A 26,297-nucleotide genomic window follows, 5' to 3' on the forward strand; every position below is an offset into this window, starting at 1 on the left:
GCCACCACCTTGGATCTACTCAATAATGGAGAAAACTGTCCAAGTATGCCCTATCCACAAACAGAAGGACAAATCCAATCTGATTAATTACCACACCATCAGTTAACTCTCTATCATCAGCAAAGTGATGGAAAGTGTCATCGTTGATACTAATAAGTGGCACTTACTCAGCAATAACCTGCTCAGTGATGTTGAGTTGACTTCTGCCAGGGTCATTCAGCTCCTGACTGCATTGCATCCTTAGCCCAAACATAGAAACTAGAACCAGGAGTAGGCCATTTGGCCCTCCCAGCCTGCCCCGCCATTCATTTTGATCATGGCTGATCATCAAAATCAATATCCTGATCCATCTTCTCCCCATATCCCTTGATCTGGCATGGTGGCACAGTGGTTAGCACTGCTGTCTCATAGTGCCAAGGACCCAGGTTCAATTCTGGCCTTGGGTCACTGTCTGTTTGGAGTTTGGATATTCTTCCCATGTCTATGTGGATTTCCTCCAGGTGTTCCTGTTTCCTCCCAGAGTCCAAAGATGGGTGGGTTAGGTTGATTGGCCATGATAAATTGCCCCTGAGTGTCAGGGGGATTAGGAGGGTAAATATGTGGGGTTACAGGGATAGGAACTGGGTTGGATTGTTGCTGCTGCAGGCTCGAGGGGCTGAATGGCCTCCTTCTGCACTGTAGATTCTATGATCCCTTTAGCCACAAGAGCTATATCTAATTTCTTCTTGAAATCACACATATTTTGATCTGAACTATATTTTCTGGTAGTGAATTCCAAAGATTCACCACTCACTGGGTGAAGAAATTTCTCCTCACCTCAGTCCTAAAAGGTTTACCCCTTATTTTCAAACTATGACCCCTAGTTCTGGCTCCCCCACCATCAGGAACATTCTTTCTGAATCTACCCTGTCTAATCCTGTTAGAATTTTATAAGTTTCTTTCAGATCCCCTCTCTTTCTCCAGTGAATATAATCCAAACCGACTTAGTCTCATCCCCATACGACAGACCTGCCATCCCAGGAATCAGCCCGGTAAACCTTCGCTGCACTCCCTCTATAGCAAGGACATCCTTCCTCAGATAAGGACACCAAAACTGCGCACAATGCTCCAGGTGTGGCCTCACCAACACCCTCTACAATTGCAATAAAACATCATATACTCAAATCCTCTCGCTATGTAGGCCAACATACCATTTGCCTCCTTCACTGCCTGCTGTACTTTTGCACTTCCTTTCAGCGATGAATGCACAAGGACACCAAGAACTCACTGAGTATTCACCTCTCTCAATTTACACCTATTCAAATAATAATCTGCCTCAGATATGACAGCATGTACAGGCATGCAGCAAGACCAGGGCAACTTTCAGGCTTGGGATAATCAGTGGCAAATAACATTAGTGCCACACAAAAGTCGGGCAATAGCTATTTCCAACAAAGGAAACGCTAACCATATCCCCATTACATTCAATGGCATTACCTTAGCTGAATCCTCCATTATGTGGGTTACCATTGACTGGAAAATAAATACTGTGGCTTCAAGACTGATCAGAGGCTGGGAATTCTATGTTGAGTAACTCATCTCCTGACACCCTAAGCCTGTCCATCATTTACAAAGCACAAGTTAGCCTAGATGTTGCAGCTCCAACAACACTCAAGAAGCTCGACACCACCCAAAACAAAGCAACCCGCTTGATTGGTACCCCATCCAATAACTTAAATATTCACTTCCTTCATCACCAGCAGATAGTGTCAGCAGTGTGTACCATCTACAAGATGCACAGTATGACCTTCCCAAGACTCCTTGACAGCAGCTCCCGAATCCATGTCCTCTACCATCTAGAAGGACAAGGGCAGCAGATGCATGAGAACACTATCACATGCAAGTTTCCCTCCAAGGCACTCACCATCCAGACTTGGAAATACATCGCTGTTTCTTCACTGTTACTGAGTCAAAATCTTGGAACTCCCCTCCTAACGGCAGTATGGATGTACCTACATGACACAGACTGCAGCAGCTCAAGAAGGTGGTTCTTCACCTACTCAAACAGCAATAAATGCTGCCTTCACCAGCATCACCAACATTTCACGAACAAATAAGAAATACTAAAAGGGGTGGGTACAAAAGCAACATACTGCAGTTGCTGCAAATCTGAAATAACAACAGAAAATGCTGGAAATTCTCAGCAGGTCAGGCAGTGTCTGTGGGGAGAGAAACAGAGTTGGCTCATTAACCTTTCATCAGTTCTGTTGGTTTGGCTTTACCCGATCATTATCACATTGATGTTTGTGATCTGTTATTGTCTGCAAATTGGCTCCCATGTTTCCTATATTACCACAGTAACTACACCACAATGCTTACCCAGGCTTACCCCCTAACCCTAGGTGTTAACCCCACTAATCCCCCTAGCCTATCTTGGGACACCAAGCGGCAATTTAGCATGGCCAATCCACCTAACCTGCACATCTTTGGAGAGTGGGAGGAAACTGGAGCACCCAGAGGAAACCCACGCAGGGAGAATGTGCAAACTTGATGTAAACAGTCACCCAAGGCTGGAATTGAACCCGGGTCCCTGGTGCTGTGGAGCAGCAGTGCTGACCACTGTGCTACTAAGCTGCCCTTGTTCTAATCAGATCTGAGCTTCTGCTTAAATGCCTTTCTTCACTCTACAGTTTGACAACAGATGGTGGAGGGGAAGGTTCCTACTGCGCATTGGCAACAATGAGACTGAAAATACATTTGATTTTGCCAAAATAAAATTAGTATCTATATGAACACCTTCATGCCTTTAGAACATTACAGCTGCTGAAATGTTATTGAAGTAATGATAAGATATAGGCAAATGTTCCAGCCAATTTATGCACAGCAAGACCCCACGTATAATGAAATATCAATCCAGATTTTCTGTTCAAATCTCTGCATTGAGACCGTACATTCCTGATCTTCTGATTTGGACTAATACTACTGAGCCCAGGCTTATATCAAAATCCACCCTCCTACGCCTAAAGTGCTATTTGATAAGTCAAAATAGCATAAATCCTGCCCTGGAAACGGAAATTCCCACCCGAGGCCAACAAGCCCTTCCACTCTCCATCAAATTGCTTGTCCCATCCACGACGATTCCCACAACGGGCGCGACTGGAAAATCTCCCGACATATCAGCCTTATGGTTGGGATTCTCTGACGTCACCCGCGGCTGGGATTCTCTGGCCTCGCTGCAGTGAATGGAGTTTTGGCTGAGCGCCAAATTCTCCGCTCTCGCTATTAGCGATGGCAGGGCGAACGAGAATCCCTGCCTATAGTTTTGTTCTTCACCGAATGCCCCTGCCAACATTGTTAACTGCATCGACAGACCGCACCATTCAGTTGCCCATGTGTAAAATTGAAGTGACCAAAATTGGAATACACTTTGTCGTGACCCTCAATATGCTGAGCAAAATAATAGTTTGAACGTCTTTCTCCTTGACAGAGCATAGAGAAGAGATACAGTGCATGTTCCCGCCTGAGCTCCGGGGAATAAACTTGTTGAATCTGGACCTCTCGCCTGTGTCCTGTTTAGAAAACACGAAAAGGTTTCCCCGGCTGGCGGGGACAGAAACATCAGCGTTCACAGTCACAAGCATCACCAATCAGAGTAAGTCATGAGCATAAGCAGAAATCTTTCTAAAATAACATTACATTTTCCCGAGAATGTTTGCATGATGTATCTATTTGTGTTGGGACAATCACACTGTCACGTGAGATATAGAACCATAGAAAATTACAGCTCAGAAACAGGCCTTTTGGCCCTTCTTGTCTGTGCCGAACCATTTTATGCCTAGTCCCACTGACCTGCACTTGGACCATATCCCTCCACACCCCTCTCATCTCATCGAACCCAGGTCCCTGGAGCTGTTAAGCAGCAGTGCTAATCACTGTGCTACCGTGCCGCCCATATATTCATAATATTGACTCTGCTTTCATTGAATCATAGAATCCCTACAGCGCAGAAGGAGGCTATTCGGCCCATCAAGTCTGCTCTGACCGATGGCACAGTGGTTAGCACTGCTGCCTCACAGTGTTGGGGACCTGGTTCGATTCCCGGCTTGGATCACTGTCTATGTGGAGTTTGCACGTTCTCCCCGTGTCTGCGTGGGTTTCCTTCGGGTGCTCTGGTTTCCTCCCACAGTCCAAAAATGTGTGGGTTAGGAGGATTGGCCATGCTAAATTGCCCCCTAGTGTCAGGGGGACTAGCTAGGGTAAATGCAAGGGTTTATGGGGATAGGGCCTGGGTGAGATTGTGGTCGGTGCAGACTCGATGGGCCAAATGGCCTCCTTCTGCACTGTAGGATTCTATGACCACAATCCCATCCAGGCCGTAACCCCACGTATTTACTCTTCTAATCCCCCTGACACTAAGGGACACTTTAACATGACCAATCCACCTAGCCAGCACATCTTTGGGCTGTGGGAGGAAACCAGAGCACTCGGAGGAAACCCACGCACACATGGGGAGAACGTGCAAACTTCACACAGACAATGACCTTAGGCTGGAATTGAACATGGGTCCCTGGTGCTGTGAGACAGCAGTGCTAACCACTGTATCATCATGCCGCCCATTAAGGATGCTTTGAGCCAAAGCCTTTCAGATTTAACCTCCAAATCTTTTTTCCAAGCTTCCCCTTTAATACTTAAATATTTCAATTTTCAGGAATGGCCCGCCGGAACCAAATGGGTTAAAGAGATTTAGAAAATTAGCACCTCTGGTGGGACAGCTCACCATTTGCTAACACAGAATGTGTAAGTGCTTTATCAGGCATGGATAATATATCAGAGTGAGGACATTGCAACGTAACTCTCAGTTTCCAGTTTTCATTAACTCTACCCATTGATACTGATGATGAGCTGCCTCATTACATTCAGGCAAGAGGATTTGTTAAAGGTAGACATTTTATTAAGTGGACCTTTTTCCAAATACATGATAAATGTGTTTACAGCTTCCTCATCAAAAGTTTGCATTCTTTAACACAAATTAAATATATAGAATTACGTTTAACTTAATAAAGATGTTCCAAATGCTTCACAAAGTGTAGAAAAAAGACATAAGCTGTACTTTGGAAGAAAAGTTAGCAAACGTGGCTGAAAGCAATAGTCAAAATGGTTCATTTTTGTTCGGTTTTTGCGGGAACAGGTAGTGAAATCTTCCTAAAGTACAGGGATAGGGTTCTGTGATCAAAAGTAAAAGTGAAGAGACCTTGTAATGGGTGGCACGGTGGCACAGTGGTTAGCACTGCTGCCTCACAGCAACAGGGACTCAGGTTCAATTCCAGCTTCGGGTCACTGTCTGTGTGGAGTTTGCACGTTCTCCCCGTGTCTGCGTGGGTTTCCTCTGACTGCTCTGGTTCCCTCCCACTGTCCAAAGATGTGCATGTTATGTTGATTGGCCATGCTAAATTAACTCTAGTGTCAGGGGGATTAGCAGGGTAAATATGAGGGGTTACGGGAATAGGGGCTGGGTGGGATTGTTATTGGTGCAGACTCAATGGGCTGAATGGCCTCCTTCTGCACTGTAGGGATTCTATGAAAAGGGGCCAGGGGCAGGAGACTAAAGGGTATCTGCTGACAATATAATGTTGGAGGACAATGTTAAATTAGATGGGAGTTGGTTTGTGGAGGATTCGTAGACACTTTGGGGATGATCTTACCAAAAATATTCCAAATGCCGAACGAGTGTGAAAATGGGAGAGAATCGTGCCAATTTATTTGAGCAAACTTCCAGTCACAATCATACGGCACTTAGGAAAAAAAGAGCTAGGACATGATTCTCACCAGTAGGGGGCGGGCGGATCCTATTCCCGTCGGGAAGCCAGCTGCTGAGCTGTAGGGCACCACTGCACATGCACCCCGATGTCCCGGTATACTGTGTACATTGTGTGTACACTGGGAGATCTCCTCACCCAACTCCCCCCCCACCCTCCCCCCCCCCGCCCCCACCCCCTCACTGGACATTGCCCCCCCCAGCACCCACCCCGACCACCGGCTGGATGATCGATCAGCAGGATGAGCCGGTAAGATCAGCCCTTTTGACTTCAATATGCTGGGGTAAGGTGAACCACTGGAGGTTGGCAAGGGTGAAAGGTAATGGGACGGGGAAGGCTGGAGAGTCAGCAGCAGCAGCAGCTTCTCGGGGAGTCAGCCTTTTCGGCTCAGGTCAAGTGTGTTGGATCAAGCCCAAGATAAGGTGCAATGCCTTATCTTGTCAGCTTGGATCTTGTTTGTCTCTCTTGTGGGGACCTTGAATTGGATTCAATTGGATTTTGAATTTGGTTTTTGGAGCAAGCAAGGAATGGATTTGGGTTCGTCTGGTCCACTCTAAACACTGGCTTTGTAATTTTAAGAATGGAGTAAAATTTGTTTTTAAAAAGCAGGGTGGGATGTAGGCAGTATGGAACTTGGAAGGTCACTGAGGAGTTCAGTGTAACAATTCAGCTGAGAGCTGGTAAAATCAATGGAAATAAAAATTGAGAGAGATGTCAAATGGGCTGCCGACTCCCATTCACCCATATCTCCCCAAATTATCTATCCCGTCAATTTAAAATAATGTAAAAGACACCAAAGACTCAGTCTAACTACAGTGTAAAATATTTGCAACCTAGTGGTTTATCAGTATTTCATGTGGTACAGTTATGCACTCACTCACCTTGTTGATCTGTAGCAAACCTCTTGTTTGCAACATCAATTTAAACACCAAGACCATAGTTAAGAGAGAGGAAGAAAAATAAGCAGTTTAACACTAGTATTTTAAATCAGTGAATTACTTTGGAGCAGCACAGTTGTTCGCACTGCTGCTCCCAGCGCCAGGGTCCTGGGTTCAATTCCCTGCTTGGGTCACTGTCTGTGTGGAGTTTGCACATTCTCCCCGTGTCTGTGTGGGTTTCCTCCGGGTGCTAGTCCAAAGATGTGCGGGTTGAGTGGATTGGCCATGCTAAATTGCCTCCTAGTGTCAGGGGGACTAGCAGGATAAAGGCATGGGGTTATAGAGATAGGGCCTGGGTGGGATTGTGGTCGGTGCAGTCTTGATGGGCCGAATGGCCTCCTTCTGCACTGTAGGATTCTATGAATCACTCACACCCTGGTTGGACCTGTTCCAGATGTTCTTCTCTGATATTAGTGATATCTTTTATCCTATTTCCTGCAAGCTCACTAGTTGAAATTGTTGCACATTTAACAAACATTGTCGCATTTAAAACTTGCATGAGGAAACTGAAGCCAAGCTTGGCCAAGCCTAAGAAAATACATTTTTGTCTAATATAAATGCATTACACATTTTCCCTTTCAAATCTTTAACTTTAATATTCTTCCTGCAATGATTGTGCAAGTTCATGTCCACATTACCTAATTTACTTTCTAATGGGAGTAAAGATAAAGTTTATTTATTAGTCTCACAAGTAAGGTTTACATTAACACTACAATGAAGTTACTGTGAAATTCCCCTAGTCGCCACACTCCGGCGCCTGTTCGGGTCAATGCACCTAACCAGCACATCTTTCAGACTTTGGGAAGAAACCGGAGCACCCGGAGGAAACCCACGCAGACATGGGGAGAATGTGCAAACTCCCCACAGACGGTCACCTAAGTCGGGAATTGAACCCAGGCCCCTGGTGCTGTGAGGTAGCAGTGTTAACCACTGTGCTACCGTGCCACCCGTTAATCGGGTACAATGAGCATTTAAGAAAATTCAGTCTAAGATCATTACTTATTTGTCTGTAACTCCTATTTCTTTTGTTCATGAGACAGCAATCTATTGGAACCAATGACTTTTGCTGAGGCATCCTGTTTATTTCTTGTCATAATTCAAAGCACTTTTTACCTCCCTTTTCTGGATTACTTTTTCATATTTTGAGTTCCCCCTTGAAGATTACTTCGTTTGCAATCTATCTGCTCACCCTGAATTTGTCTTCTTTGTTGAATATATTCTGTTTAACAAAGCCTTTGTGAATTAAGTTGCTACAGTTTGCTACATTTCACTATCAGGAGAGTACAATGGCACATTGTAATTGTCAAAACAGTTAACAATAAGCCTGAAACCACAAACCTTGAGGTGTGTCTCTGGATAATTGGGGGGCATAACTCACACTTGGCTGAGTCTGGGAGATCAAGGGGGCGCATCTACATGTATGCTATTAAACTGGACCTTTTTGTCAAACAGAAGACAATCATCAATTGCCTGAAATAGAATTCCAGTTTTGCTCATTCTTACTATTCTGTGTGACAGTCTGGCTCTGTAAAACATAGCGTAGAATTTTCCCGTCCCGCCCGTCACGGGAATTGTAGGGAGTGGGACAGAAAATTCAGCAGACCATGCAAAGGTCCGTTGACCTCGGACGGAAACAAAGAAGCAACTTAATTCAGTCTGACGGGGAGCGTGGCCGGAAAATCCCGCTCATAGTTCCTGGATCTGGACCAAGACCGCCAGAGCTCCAGATCTTCGAACTTGGATATGTCTCAACAGTGCTTCGTTACATCCACATCACCATTCGAGTCGGTTTCGTTCAGGTGGCTGGACAGCTGGTTAGTGATGCAGAGTGACACAATCAGCGTGGGTTCAATTCCTTTACCGGCTAAGGTTAATCATGAAGGCCCTGCCTTCTCAACCTTGTCCCTTGCCAGAGATGTGGTAATCCTCATGTTAAATCACCACCAGTCAGCTCTCCCCCTCAAAGGGCAGAGCAGATTATGGTCATCTAGGACTATGGTGATTTTACCTTACCTCTTATGTCCACATCACCACTCGGGGGAATGCACCTTCTTGCAGCAACAGCGAGCATCAATTATAAAGGAAGTAAAACTTGGATCAAATCTAAAATGAGCAGTAATCTATTCCACCAGTTTCCATTCAAGTGGCAAAGGTGAAAATGAGCCCCAGGGTGTTTTAGCTTTTTAAATAGGATGTAGCCCAATAATTTCAAATAATATAAAAGGCACGGAACATTATAACTGCAACTTTGAGGTTTGTCAATCTACCATGTATAAAATCATGCACTGACTTGTTGATGCTACTTCAGTAATCTATTGTTTGTAACTTCACTTTTACAACAAAGTGCATAGTCGCAGAGGTGAAAGCAGGAAAAAGGAATAGATGAACTGTTGCAACTAAACCTGAATCATTTCTGCTCTTGTAGCATGGAGTGGGGGGCACAAGAGAAAAGACGGAGCGTTCAGTCCATGTAGATCACAGGCAAAACAGCGGATTGAATGTGGTGCCCAGTTTTGGTACCCTATTTTAGGAAGGATGTGAAGATGACGGTACATGATTCCAAAGATATCTGGGATGACTACTGACTGGGGCAGCATGGCAGCACAGTGGTTAGCGCTGCTGCCTCACAGCGCCAGGGTCCCAGGTTCAATTCCGGCCTTGGGTCACTGTCTGTGCGGAGTTTGGACATTCTCCCCGTGTCTGTGTGGGTTTCCTCCGAGTGCTTCAGTTTGCTCCCACAGTCTGAAAAACATGCGAGTTAGGTTGATTCGCCATGTTTAATTGACCTTAGTGTCAGGGGGATTAGGACTGTAAATATGTGGGGTTACGGGGATAGGGTCTGGGTGGGATTGTTGTTGGCACAGGCTCAATGGGCCAAATGGCCTCCTTCTGCACTGTAGATTCTATGATTTAACTGAGAGCATGGAGAGGAGAAATTGAGACCTTTTTTCTGTAAAAACGTTCAAAATTGAGGATTTTGAGAAGGTGAATAGGGAAAGCCTGTACCCGTAGGCCACAGATTCAATAACCATTCACAATAAATTTAAGATTTTCACTAAAAGAATGAAAGGTGTGTTTGAGGGAAATTTTTTAATGCAGGAACAAAGGAATAAGGAGCGGGAATAGGCAATTCAGCTCTTCAAATCCACTCCGCCATTCAACATGATCGTGGCTGATCTTAGCCTGGTCTCAACTCCGCTTTCCTGCTTGCTCCCCACAGCCCTTTATCCCATTTTCATCAGAAACATATCTATTTCTTTCTTAAATCCATTGATTGATTCTGCCTTCACTGCACAGATTCCCAACCCTCTGAGAGAAGTCATTTCTCCTCACCTCCGTTTTGAACCTACCTCCTCTCACTCTGCATCTATAACTTCTTGTTCTAGACTGTCCCACAAGGGAGAACTGTTCAACGTCCACCTTATCAATCCCCTTTAGCATTTTATATACTTCGGTCAGATCCCTCCTCATTCTTCTGAACTCCACCGAGTACAAGCCCAAGCTGTCCAACCGCTCCTCGTACGACAGCCCTTTCATCCTCAGAATCAATCTGGTGAACATTATTTGAACTACCTCCAAATTCTTCCTCAAGTAAGGAGACCGCAATTGGACACAATACTCCAGGTGTGGTCTCGCCAACACCTTGTGCAATTGTAACAACACTTATTTACTTTTAAAATCTTGTCCTTTTGCAGTAAATGCCAATGCGGGGGATTGTAAAGAGCCCTTCCTAAAACATTGAGGGAATTTGAATAAATGATGACTTTAGAAGGCCAGTGAATGAATACTTAAAGGATAGAACAATATTGATTGTGCTTTCAGAGAGCTGGGGTAATAGTGATGGGCTGAATGGTCCCCTTGCCTGAGGCAAAATTCAATAGCCGAAATGGGTTCTGAGGTGGTGGGTGTGGGGTGAGTGGTGGAGGAGTGGCGGGGGGGGGGGCGGGTGGCTGCGGGGGGAATTGCATGGAGGGAATTTCTTCTGGGTTCCTGCCACCCTGACTTTGCATCAATTTTACATTGGGGTGGGCAGAACTGTTACTGGAAACCAGCCCAACTGCCTCAATTCTCCAGTGATTCTCACGTCTGTGGTTGGAAAATTACTGAAGGAGATCTGAAGGAGAAAATCTATCTTCATTTGGAGAGGCAAGGTTTGATCAGGGATAATCAGCATGGTTTTGTCAGAGAGAATTCATGCCTAACAAATTTGATTGAATTTTTTGAGCGCGTAACCAAGTGTGTGGATGAGGGTGGTGAAGTTGATGTAATTTACATGGATTTCAGCAAAGTCTTTGACAAAGTCCCACATGGGAGACTTATCAAGAAGGCAAATGCACATGGGATACAGGGTAATCTGATAAGGTGGATTCATAATTGACTTAGTGGTAGGAGACAGAGGGTGGTGACAGACAGCTGCTTTAGTGACTGGAGGCCAGTGACCAGTGGTGTACCACAGGGATCCATGCTGGGCCCCCAGTTGTTCGTCATTTATATAAATGACATAGATGACTATGTGGCGGGTAGGATCAGTAAGTTTGCCGAGGACACAAAGATTGACTGGGTGGTTAACAGTGATGTTGAGTGTCTTGGGTTACAGGAAGATATAGACGGAATGGTCAAATGGGCGGATAAGTGGCAGATGGAATTTAACCCTGAAAAGTGTGAGGTGATGAACTTTGGAAGGAGTAATTTGACAAGGAAGGATACTATGAAAGGTCTGACACTGGGGATTTCTGAAGAACAAAGGGACCTTGGTGTGTTTGTCCATAGATTTCTGAAAGTGGAAAGACATGTTAATAGGGTGGTGAAAAGGGCATATGGAACACTCGCCTTTATCAATCAGGGTATAGATTACAAAAGCAGAGAGGTCATGATGGAGTTGTATAGAACTTTGGTGAGGCCACAGATGGAGTACTGTATGCAGTTCTGGTCATCACATTATAGGAAGGACATGAACACACTGGAAGGGATTCAAAGGAGATTCACCAGGATGTTGCCTGGGATGGAACATTTAAGTTATAAAGAGAGGTTGGATAAGCTTGGGTTATTTTCTCTGGAGCAGAGAAGACTGAGGGGTGACTGATTGAGGTGTTCAAGATTATGAGGGGCATGGATAGGGAGCAGCAATTCCCTTTAGTTGAAGAGTCACTTATGAGTGTACACAAGTTAAAGTGAGGGGTGGGAGTTTTGGGAGGATTTGAGGAAAAACGTTTTTACCCAGAGGGTGGTGACGATCTGGAATGCACTGCCTGGGAGGGTGGTGAAGGCGGGATGCGTCACATCCTTTAAAAAGTACCTGGATGAGTACTTGTCACGCCATAACATTCGAGGCTATGGGCCAAGTGCTGGCAAGTGGGATTAGGTGGGCAGGTCAGGGCATTTCGTGCATTGGTACGGACTCGATGGGCCAAATGGCCTCTTCTGCACTATAGAATTCTATGATTCTGTGAATTAAGGCTTCAAAGGGCCATTTCCCACCCAGCTTCAAATCTTACACTAGTGGGTGGATAAGAAGTCAGGGGGGAAGCCTGGGGTTGGTTATTGCAGTGCTGTTCCTAGAGGGACCAGGGAGCTGCAAGCCAATCTGATTGGCCGGCAGATGCCCAAGGCATGACGTCCTCCCAAAATGGAGGTGGAAGGCCAAACTAATCAAGGGTCATTACAGCATAAAATGGCAGTTGGGCTGCAGGTATTGGTGGGAGTGTGTTCCCCAACCCCCCTCCCCCTCCCACCCCCTCCACACCATCCTACAAATTCAGGCCTATGATTTATTTATGTTTCCATCTTGATGAACCCTTCTTCAATAGATGTTGAGGATATAATACTGGTGTTGCATTACAGCTGTCCAGGCAGCTCCAAGGGTAGGTTAATGATCTCTGCAGAAGCTCTCAGCACTTTCTATTTGTGTTCAGAGGGAATCAAATATTTTCCATAAACAGACCAAGAGCCAAATTTTACAGCCCCATCACGATGATGGGGCTGTAAAATTCGACCTGCCATTCAAAAGTCCATTGACTTCGGCAGGACAGGAAAATCCCCCCGGTGTAAATTTCCATGCTGCGTCTCCCATTAACCAAAACTTCAAATGACAAAGAACAAAGAAAATTACAGCACAGGATCAGGCCCTTCAGCCCTCCAAGCCTGCATCGACCGTGCTGCCCGACTGAACTAAAACCCCCTACCTTTTCTGGGGACCACATCCCTCTATTCTGCTGAGAATCAATGGGCCACGGCTAACATTTATAACTGAATTACACATTGCTAGTTAAGTAGGATAAACAGGGCTTTATCCTGTGTACTTTGAAAGTCAATAAATACCACACAATCAAACCATTATGCTCAGGCTAAAATAAATAATTACTTTTCTTTGCAACAAAATAATAACGCTGGTACAGGAAGATCTAGTATTTTGGCTGGTGGCACAACTGACTCAAAACCAATAAGCATAGAGTCAATCAATTTACGGGGAAATGGTGGTGCTGTGGCAATGTCACTGGGCTAGTAATCTACACATCCAGGTTAACATTCAGGGGACATGGGTTCAAATCCCATCATGGCAGCTGGTGGAATTTGAATTTCACTAATAAAATCTGGAATGGGCAACAAATGCTGGCCTTGTCAGTGACACCCATATCCCATGGTCGAATAAAAGATAAGAGATGAAATATCCTCTTCAGTATATATCACATACACTGCCTGGTGGTCTGTAAGGGTTTTTAAATGAAAGACTTTTACAGATTGCCAAATGTACAGATAATGTGAAAACGCGATTAGACTGAACTGACTGAAAGGGAGGTGATCAGTAAATTTGCCTCAATGCTTTTGTTGTAATTTGTGGTTTAAAATCATTCACAAAATGTTATTGGTAAGGGAGAGAGGCATGAAGATGATGTTGAGAGAAAATGTCAATGTTCCTGCCTGTTCATAACTTCTTTGTATTTGGCAACAAAAATGTTGTATACAGACCCAGGAATCCCACATGCAGTGGGTGGGGGGGTAGTTTTCCCAACCCGCCCGCCACGGGAATCGTAGCAGGCAGGGGGCAACCATGCATTGGTTGACCTTGGGTGGGATTTTCCAGTTTTCGGGTGAGCGGGGCCAGAAAAGCCCACCCCCTGACTTTCACCACCACACTCAGCAACGTTGTACACAATTTTTGTCGTACTCTGTACCGTTTGCATGGATTCCTGTTGTTAGTACAAATGTTTCTCCAAAGTGCGTACATAAATATTGATTGATGTGTATATAGTTTAATATTTAATTGATATTACTTTATTGAAACTTCCAGCTTCTGATGCGCCATCGAAAGAAGGCGGCAAGGAATGGCAATATCTTGTTGGAGTTCTGGTAATTGCCATCACCATTTCAGCCTTGATTGCCATTGGTGCGAAATTTAAACTCTTCCACAAATACCTCAGCAGCTACAGCCACCAGCTATTACCAGAGCATGATGCCAGCAGCCAAGATGCAGTTAGTGTGATCATGCCAAGAAGTAGTGAGATGGAGGACATTCGTGGTAGAACGACGTTTCCAGATCTAGAGGAAGATGACGGATACATTGAGGACAATTACATCCAGACAGAAGTGAAAGCAGAGGATGAGCAGGAGATGCATGTTTCCATTTAACAGAAAGCAACAGGTATTTTGCCATCTCAAACTCTTCTGAACCATCCAGGGTATGTATTTTTCTTAAAGAAGCCAACTTAATTTAAGGAGACTTCCTTCTCTTCGTGGTACCTGATGGGGTATTGCACAATTTTGTTGGCATTCACAAAAACTTCTCTTTACTGTTCATATATAATGAAAAAGAATGGCAACTGTTGGAGCAAGGAGTAAAAATAGAAAATGCTAATGAACGGCAGGATCATCAGCTTCTGTAAGGTGAAAGGACAAGCTAACATTCTGACTGGCAAGGTATCCTTGTCCTGAGACTTTTCCATGTGCCTGTAATGCCTGTACCTTGACCCCTTCCTACAACATTGACCACTCTGCCACACAATACAGCAATTCAAACGTACTTCCCTCAATTTACACATGCAGCACTTGCTGTTCATGGTGAGGACTCCTTTACAATAAGGAGAGTGAGACTGCATTGTTGAACCTCTTATTTTGTTTTCAAATGTTTTCCAGACCTCCATATAGCTTGGCATTTAAACATTTAAACACCTCCCCACCTCACCCCCCTCACCGATCTCATACTGGTGTGCCATCTTGGACCTCTTATACTGTTTGAGTAAAGTACAACACAAGGTTGAGGAACTGTGTTTGACTTTTGGTCTCTGTTCTGAGCACTAAGTCTAGCAACTTTAGACCTTTGTCCTCTCTGGGATGGCATGGTGGCACAGTAGTTGGCACTGCTGCCTCCCAGCTCCAGGGACCCCATTCGATTCCCAACTTGGGTCACTGTCTGCGTGGAGTTTGAACTTTCTCGCTGTGTCTGTGTGGGTTCCCTCTGGGTGGTCCAAAAGCTCCAGGGATCTGGGTTCAATTCCCGCCTTGGGTCACTGTCCGTGTGGAGTTTGCACATTCTCCTTGTGTCTGCGTGGGTTTCCTCCGGGTGCTCCGGTTTCCTCCCACAGTCCAAAAGATGTGCGGGTTAGGTTGATTGGCCATGCTAAAAATTGCCCTTTAGTGTCCTGAGATGTGTAGATTAGAGGGATTAGTGTGTAAATGTGTAGGGATATGGGAGTAGGGCCTGGGTGGGATTGTGGTCGGTGCAGATTCGATGGGCCAGATGGCCTCTTTCTGCACTGTAGGGTTTCTATGATTCTATGATTCTATGTGCAGGTTAGGTGGATTGGCCATGCTAAAGTTGCCCCTTAGTGTCAGGGGGACTGGCTAGGGTAAATACATGGGGTTATGGGGATAGGGCGTGGGTGGGATTGTGGTCGGTGTGGACTTGATGGGCCGAATGGTCTCCTTCTGCACTGTAGGATTCTATGATACATTTGTTTTGTTGCTGTAACAAAAAACATAATTGCTTTAACTACAAGTTTTCTTTAGACCCAGGGCTGGACTGCAAACCGAACAGAAGAGATAGGATACATGTGGACAGCTGCACAGCCGTACTTAGTCATGATTAGGTATCAGCATTAAGTATTGGAAGCAAAATTCAGATTCAAAACTGTTTTCTGAGACACCACATGGTGAACGACACCAGGAAAGGTGCAATTTTGGACACAGTTCTGAGCAATGAACTGGGACTGGTTAGCAAAAGGAAGGAAGGAAAAAAATAGAGATAAGTGATCAAAATGATGAGGGGTTAACAGGGCAGAGGTAAAGATGTTTCCGTTCGTGGTAGGTACTAAAATGAAGAGCTATAAATATAGGAAAGTCACTGATAATGCAACAGAATTCAGGAGAAACTTCTTTACCCAAAGAGTAGACTTTTGTCCTCTTTGGGGCGGCATGGTGGCACAGTAGTTAGCACTGCTGCCTCACAGCTCCAGGGACCCCGGTTCGATTCCTGGCTTGGGTCACTGTCTGTGTGAAGTTTGCGCACGGTACGCATGTGGAACTTACTTCCCCAGGGTGTAGTTGAGATGAATATTGTTGATGCATTTACAAGAAAGTTAGATAAACCCATGAGGGGGAAAGGAATCAAAGGTTACGCTGATAGGATTAGATGAAATGGGAAAGGAGAAAACTCATGTTTACCATAAACATCACAGCTCATCTACATGCATTGTACATTGTGAAGTGTTACTGCAGAGCAGGAATATATAGAGTCAGAAACAAAGGTGAAGAGAGTTGAACAAACTACATTGGGATGCGAGAAGAATTAGCATGGTTGCATTGGAGGAAGACGTTAGTAAGTAAAACAGTGGAGTAACAATGGGAAATATTTAAGCGTGAGCTTGAGACGGCTTAGCTGAGAAACACTCAAATGAAGTTAAATGGGGTTTCAGGCAGTGGAAAAACACATACATCCCTGTAATGGAAGTTGGATGACCCTGTGTTTAAATGGGAAACAAGATGTGATTGAATGGCTGAAAAGATAAACAGCAGAATGTTTCCAGTATTAGTTTTAGCTTGCCAGCAAATCAAACCTTTCCTTTTTCACTCACCATGGAGAGGGTTCATTAGAAAAATGAGCATTATGAAATTATTCACAAGATGAGGAAACGTCAGCATCCTTCCATGAATATTTTGCTTCAAGATAAACACAAAAAAGTTCACAGTTATATTAAAAGGTGGCCAGAAGCGATGAGGCCCCTTGAAAACTTGTAGCAGTATTCATGAAAATAAGGAAGGCGCTCACCATCCTGACTTGGAAATATATTGCCATTCCTTCACTGTCACTGGGTCAAAATCCTGGAACACTCTCCGTAACAGCACTGTGGGTGTACCTACACCACATGGACTGCAGCGGTTCAAGAAAGGTAGCTCATCACCACCTTCCCAAGGGCAATTAGGGGTGGGCAATAAATGCTGGCCTAGCAAAGTGATGCACACATTCCTTGCATGGATAAAAAACAAATCCTTGAACTTTTTCAGTTGATCAGAGTTAAATTATTTCTTAGAATCATAGAATCTTCCAGTGCAGAAGGAGGCCATTCAGCCCATCGAGTCTGCACCGGCCACAATCCCACCCAGCCCTATCCCCATGCATTTACCCTAGCTAGTGCCTCTGACACTAAGGGGCAATTTAGCATGACCAATCTATCTAACCAGCACATCTTTGGACTGTGGGAGGAAACTGGAGCACCTGGAAGAAACCCACGGAGACACGGGCAGAATGTGCAAACTCCACACAGACAGTGACCCAAGCTGGGAATCTAACCCGGGTCCCTGGCGCTGTGAGGCAGCAGTGCTAACCACTGTGCCACCATGCTGTCCAAAAGATAGATCATGCCTGACAAACTTGATTAAAAGTTTTGAAGAGGCGACTAAAGCAATAGATAGGGGAATGTTTATGAATGTTAGTTATATGGACTTCCAGAAGGCATTGGAAAACATTCCTCATAAGGGACTGTTAGTTCACATTGAAGCTCAGAGGATTAAAGTTTAATTATTGACATGGTTAGGTAATTAGCTGAACAGCAGAGAATAGGGATAATGGACAGGTACTCTAATTGGTAGGATGTGACTTGGGTGTCCCACAATGTTCTGTTTTGGAGCCTCAACTATTCTTTGGTTTCATTAATGACTTAAATGATACAATAGAAAACCACATATCCAAATTTGCCTATGACATAAAGAGAACCATTGTTTTATCAACCATTATGGGGAGGCGATGTATCATCACTAGACAATTAATCCAGAAACTCAGCTAAAGTTCTGTGGACCTGGGTACGAATCCCACCATGGCAGATAGTGGAATTTCAATTTTAAAAATTTGGAATTAAAAGTCTAATGATGACCATGAAACCATTGTCGATTATCGGAAAAACCCATCTGATTCACTAATGGCCTTTAGGGAAGGAAATCTGCCGTCCTTACCTGGCCTGACCGACATGTGACTCCAGAGCCACTGCAATGTGATTGCCTCTCAACCGTCCCGCAAGGGCAACTAGGGATGGGCAATAAATGCTGGCCTGCCAGCGACGCCCATGCCCCACGAATAAATAAAAAAGAACTAGTGTCAGCAGTGTAGATGGAAGCACAAAACTACAAAGAGATATTGATAAATCGCATGGATGGGCAAATGAATTTCATTGTAGACAAATGCACTGTGGTCCTAAAAAGAATAGAAAAGGGGTCTTTCGGAATGGTGTAAGACTAATAGAAAATGTGGAGGTGCAAACAGACTTGGGCATCCAGGTAGCGGATCATTAAAATGAACAGGTACAAAAATAATCAACAAGGCTAACAAAACTTTGGACTAGAATACAAGGAATTAGAAAAAAGATTCCAGTTAGCAACCAGTTCGCCTAGTCTGCTGGAGGTAGCTCAACACTGTAGCAGCTAAGCTCTTTAGTGGATTATTATGTTGAGACAGATTTTTCTGCATTAGTTCAGTGTTGTCTTTAGAGGGCCAAGGTTGTCTTAGAAAGCAGGCTACAATCTACAACTATACATACACCTGGCTAGATGGCAGCTTAGTTACTGGGAGTAGTTCTGGGCCCCAAGCCTATTATCTTTGGAGAGGGTGCAGCATGGATTAACCAAAATGATACCTGGAGCCCAAGGGTCCAATTACAAGGAGAAAATGCAGAAACTAGGGTTGGATTCCCTAATGATAGATTTTTTTAACCAAAGATATTCAGGGATATGGGCAAGGGTGGGCGCACAGGGAGTTAGGTCGTAGGTCAGTGCATGATTTCAGCGAATGGTGGGGCAAGATGACCTACTCCTGTTCCTATGTTCCTTCTGATATTCACAGAGGAAAATTAAGGAAGTCTTGAAAGATTACGGCATGATTTAAGTTTTCAAAATCCCATGGGAAACAGAAAGGTTAAATTGAGATAAGCTATTTCTGTTAGTTGGGAAGTTTAATACTCCGAGGTATAATCTAAAAATTAATGCCAGACCTTTCAGGGAAGGAATTAGGAAACACTTTTTATACATGAAGGGTGATAGAAGTTCAGAACTCTCAAATGGCAATTGATGCGAGATCAATTGTTAATTTTAAATCTGAGATTGATAGATTTTTGTTAACCAAAGATTCTGATTTGATTTGATTTATTTGATTTATTGTCACATGTATGAGCATACAGTTAAAAGTATTGTTTCTTGCGCGCTGTACAGACATAGAATACATAGAATACAGACATAGATCATAGAATCATAAAATCCTACAGTGCAGAAGGAGGCCGTTTGGCCCATCGAGTCTGCACCGACCACAATCCCATCCAGTCCCTATCTCCATAATCCCATGCACTCACCATAGCTAGTCCCCCTGAGACTAAGGGGCAATTTATCATTGCCAATCCAACTAACCTGCACATCTTTGGACTGTGGGAGGAAACCAGAGTACCTGGAGGAAACCCACGCAGCCACAGCAAAAATGTGTAAACTCCACACAGACAGTGATCCAAGCCGGGAATCGAATCCGGGTCTCTGGCGCCGTGAGGCAGCAGTGCCAGCCATTCTGCCACTGTGCTGCTCAAGGAAGATGGGGCAAGATTGGGGGTACAGGGAGTTAGGTCATAGGTCAGCACATGATTTCAGCGAATGGTGGAACAAGATTGAGGGCCTAAATGTTCCTGTTTCTATGTTCCTTCTGATGTTCACAGAGGAAAATGAAGGAAGTCTTCAAATGTTTGTGGATGAGTTAAAAAAAGATTTTCATTTTTATAGTATATTTCATGTCCTCAGGTTAGAATCATAAAATAGAATCATAGAATCCCTATAGGGTAGAAGGAAGCCATTCGGTCTGTCGAGTGCCCACCAACTCTTCCTCAAAGCATCTTACCCAAGCCCATTTCCATAACCCCACATATTTATCCCGCTAATCCCCCTCACCTACACATCTTGGGACACGAAGGGGCAATTTAACATGGCCAATCCACCTAACCTGCACATACATATCTCAAAGAACTTTATAAACAACGAGGATGACGACATTCACATTAATAAGGTACTGAAGGTGTTAAAATTTGAAAAGTGCCCAGGGCCAGATGAAAGACCAGACTTTAGAATAAGAACAGTGGCTAGTGAAGAATTATTGAATGAATCGATCGTGATTTTTCAAGACTGATTAGAAACAGAAGTGCTAAATCCCTCGAGTTTGCATTCTTCTTTCACTCCCCGATACACGAGAGTGAAATTAGTAACAATTCTTCGATTGTTTGTTAAAGCTTTTTAATACCTTGTTAATGAAGTTTCAGAAAGAGCTTATATAGAATTTGCAGTGCTGCCAGTCAGAGAAACCAAACTCCAGTTAGCAGCCGGTTCAGCCATTCTGCTGGAGGCAGGTCAACAACGCAGCAGTTAAGCTCTTTAAGTGGATTATTATTTTGCGACAGATTTTTCTGCATTGGTTTAGCATTGCCTCTGGAGGGCCAAGGCCTCTGCCGGGGCCAAGGTTTACCAGGCTAATTCCTGGGATGGCAGGTCCATCATATGAGGAGAGGCTAAATTGGTTAGGATTATATTCACTGGAGTTTAGAAGAGTGAGAGGGGATCTCGTAGAAGCTTATAAAGTTCTAACAGGGTTAGGCAGGGTAGATTCAGAAAGAATGTTCCCAATGGTGGGGGAGTCCAGAACTCGGGGTCATAGTTTGAGGATAAGGGGCAAACATTTTAGGACTGAGGTGAGGAGAAATTTCTTCACCCAGAGGGTGGTGAATGTGTGGAATTCATTACCACAGAAAGTAGTTAAGGCCAAAACATTGTGTGATTTCAAGAAGAAAATAAATATAGCTCTTGGGGCGAAAGGGATCAAGGGATATGGGGGGAGGGGAGAAATTTGACGGTCAGCCATGATCATAGTGAATGGCAGAGCAGGCTCAAAAGGCCGAATGACCTACTCCTGCTTCTAGTTTCTATATTTCTATGTTGTCTTAATTCCCCCAACCCAGCCTGCTTTCTAAGTACCCACCCAAATAGGCTACCATCGGGTTTTTTAATAATGCCACAATACTCAGTAAACAGAGACCAGCCCAGGTTACTGCAAACAGTTGATTAGCAAAGTGCCACCTTTCTGTGTCCTTCACTTCACCTCACGGGGATTCGAACATTGCAAAAACATTTAGATGCTGAACTTAATTATTACCAGCACAAGAAAGGCTAAATGAAACCAAAATAGTAAAGTGAATAGTTTTCAATACAAGCTCCACAAGTGGACAATGAAAACAATTTTTAAAAATCCAATTGTAAAGCTGTTTTATTCTTTCTGATTTCAATCTTGGAGGTTAACCAAATGCAGGAGCACTAATATTTGGGTCCTCATTAGAATCATAGAATCCCTACAGTGCAGAAGGAGGCCATTCAGCCCATCGAGACTGCACCGACCACAATCCCACCCAGGCCCTATCCCCATAACCCCATGTATTTACCCTGCTAGTCCCCCTGACACCTAGGGTCAATTTATCATGGCCAAACTACCTAACCCGCACATCTTTGGGCTGTGGGAGGAAACACACGCAGACACAGGGAGAATGTGCAAACTCCGCACAGTCACCCAAGGCCGGAATTGAACCCGGGTCCCTGGCGCTGTGAAGCAACAGTGCTAACCACTGTGTCACTGTGCCGCCCATAATTCTATGGATCTAATCCCAAAATGAGGATATACTGAGGCAATGAACGGGGTGGGTTTTCACAAATCTGCTGCGCTGCTTAAATTTCGAGAATTTTCCATTCTCTGAAGCTGTATTAAAGTCCTTAGCCATTACTTTAACATAAGCAAAAGACTGCAGACGCTGGAAGTCAGAAAAATAAAAATAAATTGCTGGAATCCCTCAGCGGGTGATGTAGCACCTGTGGAGAGAGCAACAAAGTTAATATTTCAGGCCGATGACCTTTCGCCAGAGCTGGGCAAAGGCTAAGTGGTTGAACAAGTTTTATATAAATACAGAGGCAGGAAAAGGAGGGAGGGAAGGAAAGAACAGTAGGGAAAATCTGCCGTAGGGTGGAAGGCAAGAGAGATTAATTTACAAAAGAAATGATAAGGCAAGGGAAAACAGAATGGTAATGGAACAAGAAAAGATCGAAAGAAACTAAAAATGGGAGCAGTTTTTACAATCTGTAATTGTTGAACTCAGCATTAAGACCATAAAATATAGGAGCAGAATTAGGCCAATCAGCCCAACAAGTCTGCTCTGCGATTCAATCATGGCTGATAAGTTTCTCAACCCCATTCTCTCGCCTTTTCCATTAGACCATAAGACATAGGAGCAGAATTAGGCCACTCGGCCCATCGAGTCTCCTCCGCCATTCAATCATGGCTGATATTTTTCTCATCCCCACTCTCCTGCCTTTTCCTCATAACCCCTGATCCCCTTATTAATCAAGAACCTATCTATCTTTTCCCTATAATCTTTGATCCCCTTAACAATCAAGAAACTATCTATCTCTGTCTTAAAGACACTCAATGACTTGCCCCCCCACCCCCCCCCACAGCCTTCTGTGGCAATGAATTCCACAGATTCATCACCGTCTGGCTGAAGAAATTCCTCCTCATCTCAGTACTAAAGGGTCGTCCCTTTACTCTGAGGCTGTGCCATTAGATCCTAGGCTTGCCTACTAATGAAAACATCTTCTCCACGTTCACTCTATCCAGGCCTTTCATTGAATCTGGAAGGCTGTGAAGTGCCCAATTGAAAGGTGGGGTGCTGTGTCTTGAGCTTCCATCAAGCTTCATTCAAACAGTGTAAGTAGCCAAAGAGTAAAAACAAAGTCAGAGTGGAAGTGGGATGAAGAATTAGCCATTACTTGATCGGTTCAGTAACTGTTCTTCAGCCACTTCGAGAGGCACAAAATGGCTATTTTTGCAGGTAGGCCAACGGCATGTCATGTTTCCACTGCTAAAGATGATTAAATCCTATGGAACAAATTCAGCCATCGAAACACAGAATAATTAGCATTTCTGTTCATGGCCATAGAACAAGCAGGCACACAGTGAGGTTAACATTCACGTTCCCACATCCATGAAACATTCCCGATTTTGTTTGTGTGAAATTAGAATCATAGAATCCCTACAGTGCAGAAGGAGGCCATTGGGCCCATCGAGCCTACACCGACAACAATCTCTGACAGGCCCTATCCCCGTAACTCCACTTGGTATTTACCCTGCTAATTCCCCTGACACTAAAGGGAAATTTAGCATGGCCAATCAACCTAACTCACACATTTTCAGGCTGTGGGAGGAAACCAGAGCACCCGGAGAAAACCCACACCGACATGGGACGGATGTTCAAACCCCACACAGAGTATCACTGGAGGCCGGATTTGAACCCGGGTCCCTGGCACTGTGAAGCAGCACTGCTAACCACTGTGCCGACCCACTGTGCCGCCCATAGTGGAAAGGACTTCTTTTTAAAAAACATACAGTAGTTATATTGTAATTGTAATGTCTCACTGCTGCCGTCCTGATATGGCAGAAGGTAAATTTAGTGTCCCACTGCCTACGGTCCTGCCGGTGTTTTAAGATGCAAAATGTGTAATAAAGGCAAAATATTGCAGATGCTGGAATCTGAAACAAAAACAGAAAATGCTGGAAAGACTCAGCAGGTCTGACAGCACCTGTGGAGAGAGAATAGAGCCAACGTTTCGAGTCTGGATGACCCTTTGTGAAATGTGTAATGTCTCATTCTTGTAACAAAGAGGCTGCATGTTAATCAGGGGGGCAAATGAAGACCAGAATGGACAACAAAAGCTTCCTTAATATGATTGTATTCAGGAAATGTAAATAAATATGTTTTATACAAGCGATTACCGTGCAAAGATCTATAATTTTAATGCACTCTAATATGGTGTGATTGATTATTGTTGATTTTGAAACTGGAAGGAATGACATGATGTAAACTGTACTGCATTCTGCTGAGTGCATTCACTACAGCATTTAACATTCAAAAAATAAAACTAATAATATGCACTTGATTTTATGTAGTATCTTGTCACATCAAAGCACTTCACAGTTGGTTCGTTTTGAAATTCAATCATCCTGCCGCAACAACATCTCAGTAACGAGTTAATCTGGTTTTTATGCGATTGCTTGAGGGAGAAATGTTGTCACAGCTCCAGGAGAGTTTCTAATCTACTTCAAATAGAGCACCCGCTTGTGAACATTTACCAGAATAGGTTTCACTTTTCACCTGAAAGGAGGCCTTCAGCAAAAGGGTAGGGAGAAGTTGGAAGGGAGAATGGGGAAAGGTAGGGGAAGAAAGGCAGCTGAAAGGGGAAGAAAAGTGAAGGAAGAGAGGAGCCGGGCACTGAGAGATGGGGAAAGAAGGGATACGTGTGAATGGACAATGAGGGAAGGGGAGGAGGAACGAGGGAAGGTTTGAGGGTGATTGGGAGGTAAGGGAGGAGGGAAGGCTGGACGGAGGGGGAAGGACAGAAAGGGTGGATGGGGAAAGGGGAGGGGGAAAAGGAGAGGGAATGGATGGAGGAGGAGCAGAGGGGCAAGGGGAGGAGAGGCAGTGGGGGATTGGGAGGAGAGGCGGATAGGGGAGGAGAAGGGGGAGGGGAAAGGGGGGAGGGGAAGGGGGGAGGGGAAAGGGGGGAGGGGAAAGGGGGGAGGGGAAAGGGGGGAGGGGAAGGGGGAGGGGAAAGGGGGGAGGGGAAGGTGGGAGGGGAAAGGGGGAGGGGAAAGGGGAGGGGAAAGGGGGAGGGGGACAGGGAGCGGGGAGAGGGGACGGGGAGGGGGAGGGGGACGGGGAGGGGGGATGGGGAGGAGGACGGGGAGGGGGGATGGGGAGGGGGATGGGGAGGGGGATAGGGATGGGGAGGGGGACGGGGGAGGGGGACGGGGACTGGGGAGGGGGATAGGGAGGGGGACGGGGGAGGGGGACGAGGGATGGGGAGGGGGGAGGGGGAGGGGGATGGGGAGGGGGAGGGGGGACGGGGAGGGCATTGGGGACGGGGAGGGGGAGGGGGACAGGGGAGGGGGACGGGGGACGGGGGACGGGGGAGGGGGACGGGGAGGGGGAGGGGGATGGGGGAGGGGGACGGGGGACGGGGAGGGGGCGGGGGAGGGGGGCGGGGAGGGGGGGCGGGGAGGGGGGAGGGGGAGGGGGATGGGGGAGGGGAACAGGGGAGGGGGGACGGGGAGGGGGGACGGGGAGGGGGGATGGGGACAGGGGAGGATGATGGAGGAGAGGGAGAGGGAGAGGGGGTGTGGGAGGGGGGAGCGGGAGGTGCGATGGGGTAAGGGGGAGAGGGGGAGAGGGAGAGGGGGAGAGAAGGGAAGGGGGATGGGAACAGGGTGGGGTGGAAGGGAAAGGGGCAAAGGGGAAAGGGGCGGTAGGGGGACAGTGGAGGGGATGGGCTGGACGGGGTGGGGGTGGAGGGGGACGGAGTGGGGGTGGAGGGGGACGGAGTGGGGGTGGAGGGGGGATGGGGTGGAGGGGGGATGGGGTGGAGGGGGGACGGGGTGGGGGTGGAGGGGGGACGGGGCGGGGGTGGAGGGGGGACGGGGCGGGGGTGGAGGGGGGACGGGGCGGGGGTGGAGGGGGGACGGGGTGGGGGTGGAGGGGGGACGGGGTGGGGGTGGAGGGTGGACGGGGTGGGGGGGTGGAGGGGGACGGGTTGGGGGGGTGGAGGGGGGACGGGGTGGGGGGTGGAGGGGGGACGGGGTGGGGGGTGGAGGAGGGACGGGGTGGGGGTGGAGGGTGGACGGGGTGGGGGTGGAGGGGGGACAGGGAGGGGATGGGGGGGGGAGGGGGTGGAGGGCGGACGGGGAGGGGGTGGAGGGGGGACGGGGAGGGGGTGGAGGGGGGACGGGGAGGGGGTGGAGCGGGGACGGGGAGGGGGTGGCGGGGGGACGTGGAGGGGGTGGAGGGGGGATGGGGGTGGGCAGTCGGGGGAGGGGGTGGGCAGGGGGGGAGGCGGGTGGGCAGTGGGGGGAGGGTGGTGGGCAGGGGGAGGAGGAGGGTGGGCAGGGGGAGGGGATGGGCAGTGAGGGGAGGGGATGGGCAACGGGGGGGAGGCGGTGACAAGGTGTTTGGGGAAGGACACT

At 46.2% G+C, this 26,297-nt stretch overlaps 1 protein-coding gene across 1 annotated transcript in view; it reads left to right on the forward strand.

Annotated features, from left to right (window-relative positions):
- The window catches only part of c8h1orf210 (chromosome 8 C1orf210 homolog), a 36,491-nt gene extending 22,000 nt beyond the window's left edge, over positions 1-14,491 (forward strand). The window contains exons 4-5 of the mRNA XM_078218800.1: positions 3,467-3,631; positions 14,022-14,491. Coding sequence (XP_078074926.1) covers positions 3,467-3,631; positions 14,022-14,359 — 503 coding nt within the window. The 3' untranslated portion in view covers positions 14,360-14,491. The remainder of the gene's footprint in view (positions 1-3,466; positions 3,632-14,021) is intronic.
- The last annotated feature ends 11,806 nt before the right edge of the window (positions 14,492-26,297 follow it).

The sequence above is a fragment of the Mustelus asterias genome, chromosome 8 (assembly GCF_964213995.1).
Source record: "Mustelus asterias chromosome 8, sMusAst1.hap1.1, whole genome shotgun sequence".
NCBI classification, from domain to species: domain Eukaryota; kingdom Metazoa; phylum Chordata; class Chondrichthyes; order Carcharhiniformes; family Triakidae; genus Mustelus; species Mustelus asterias.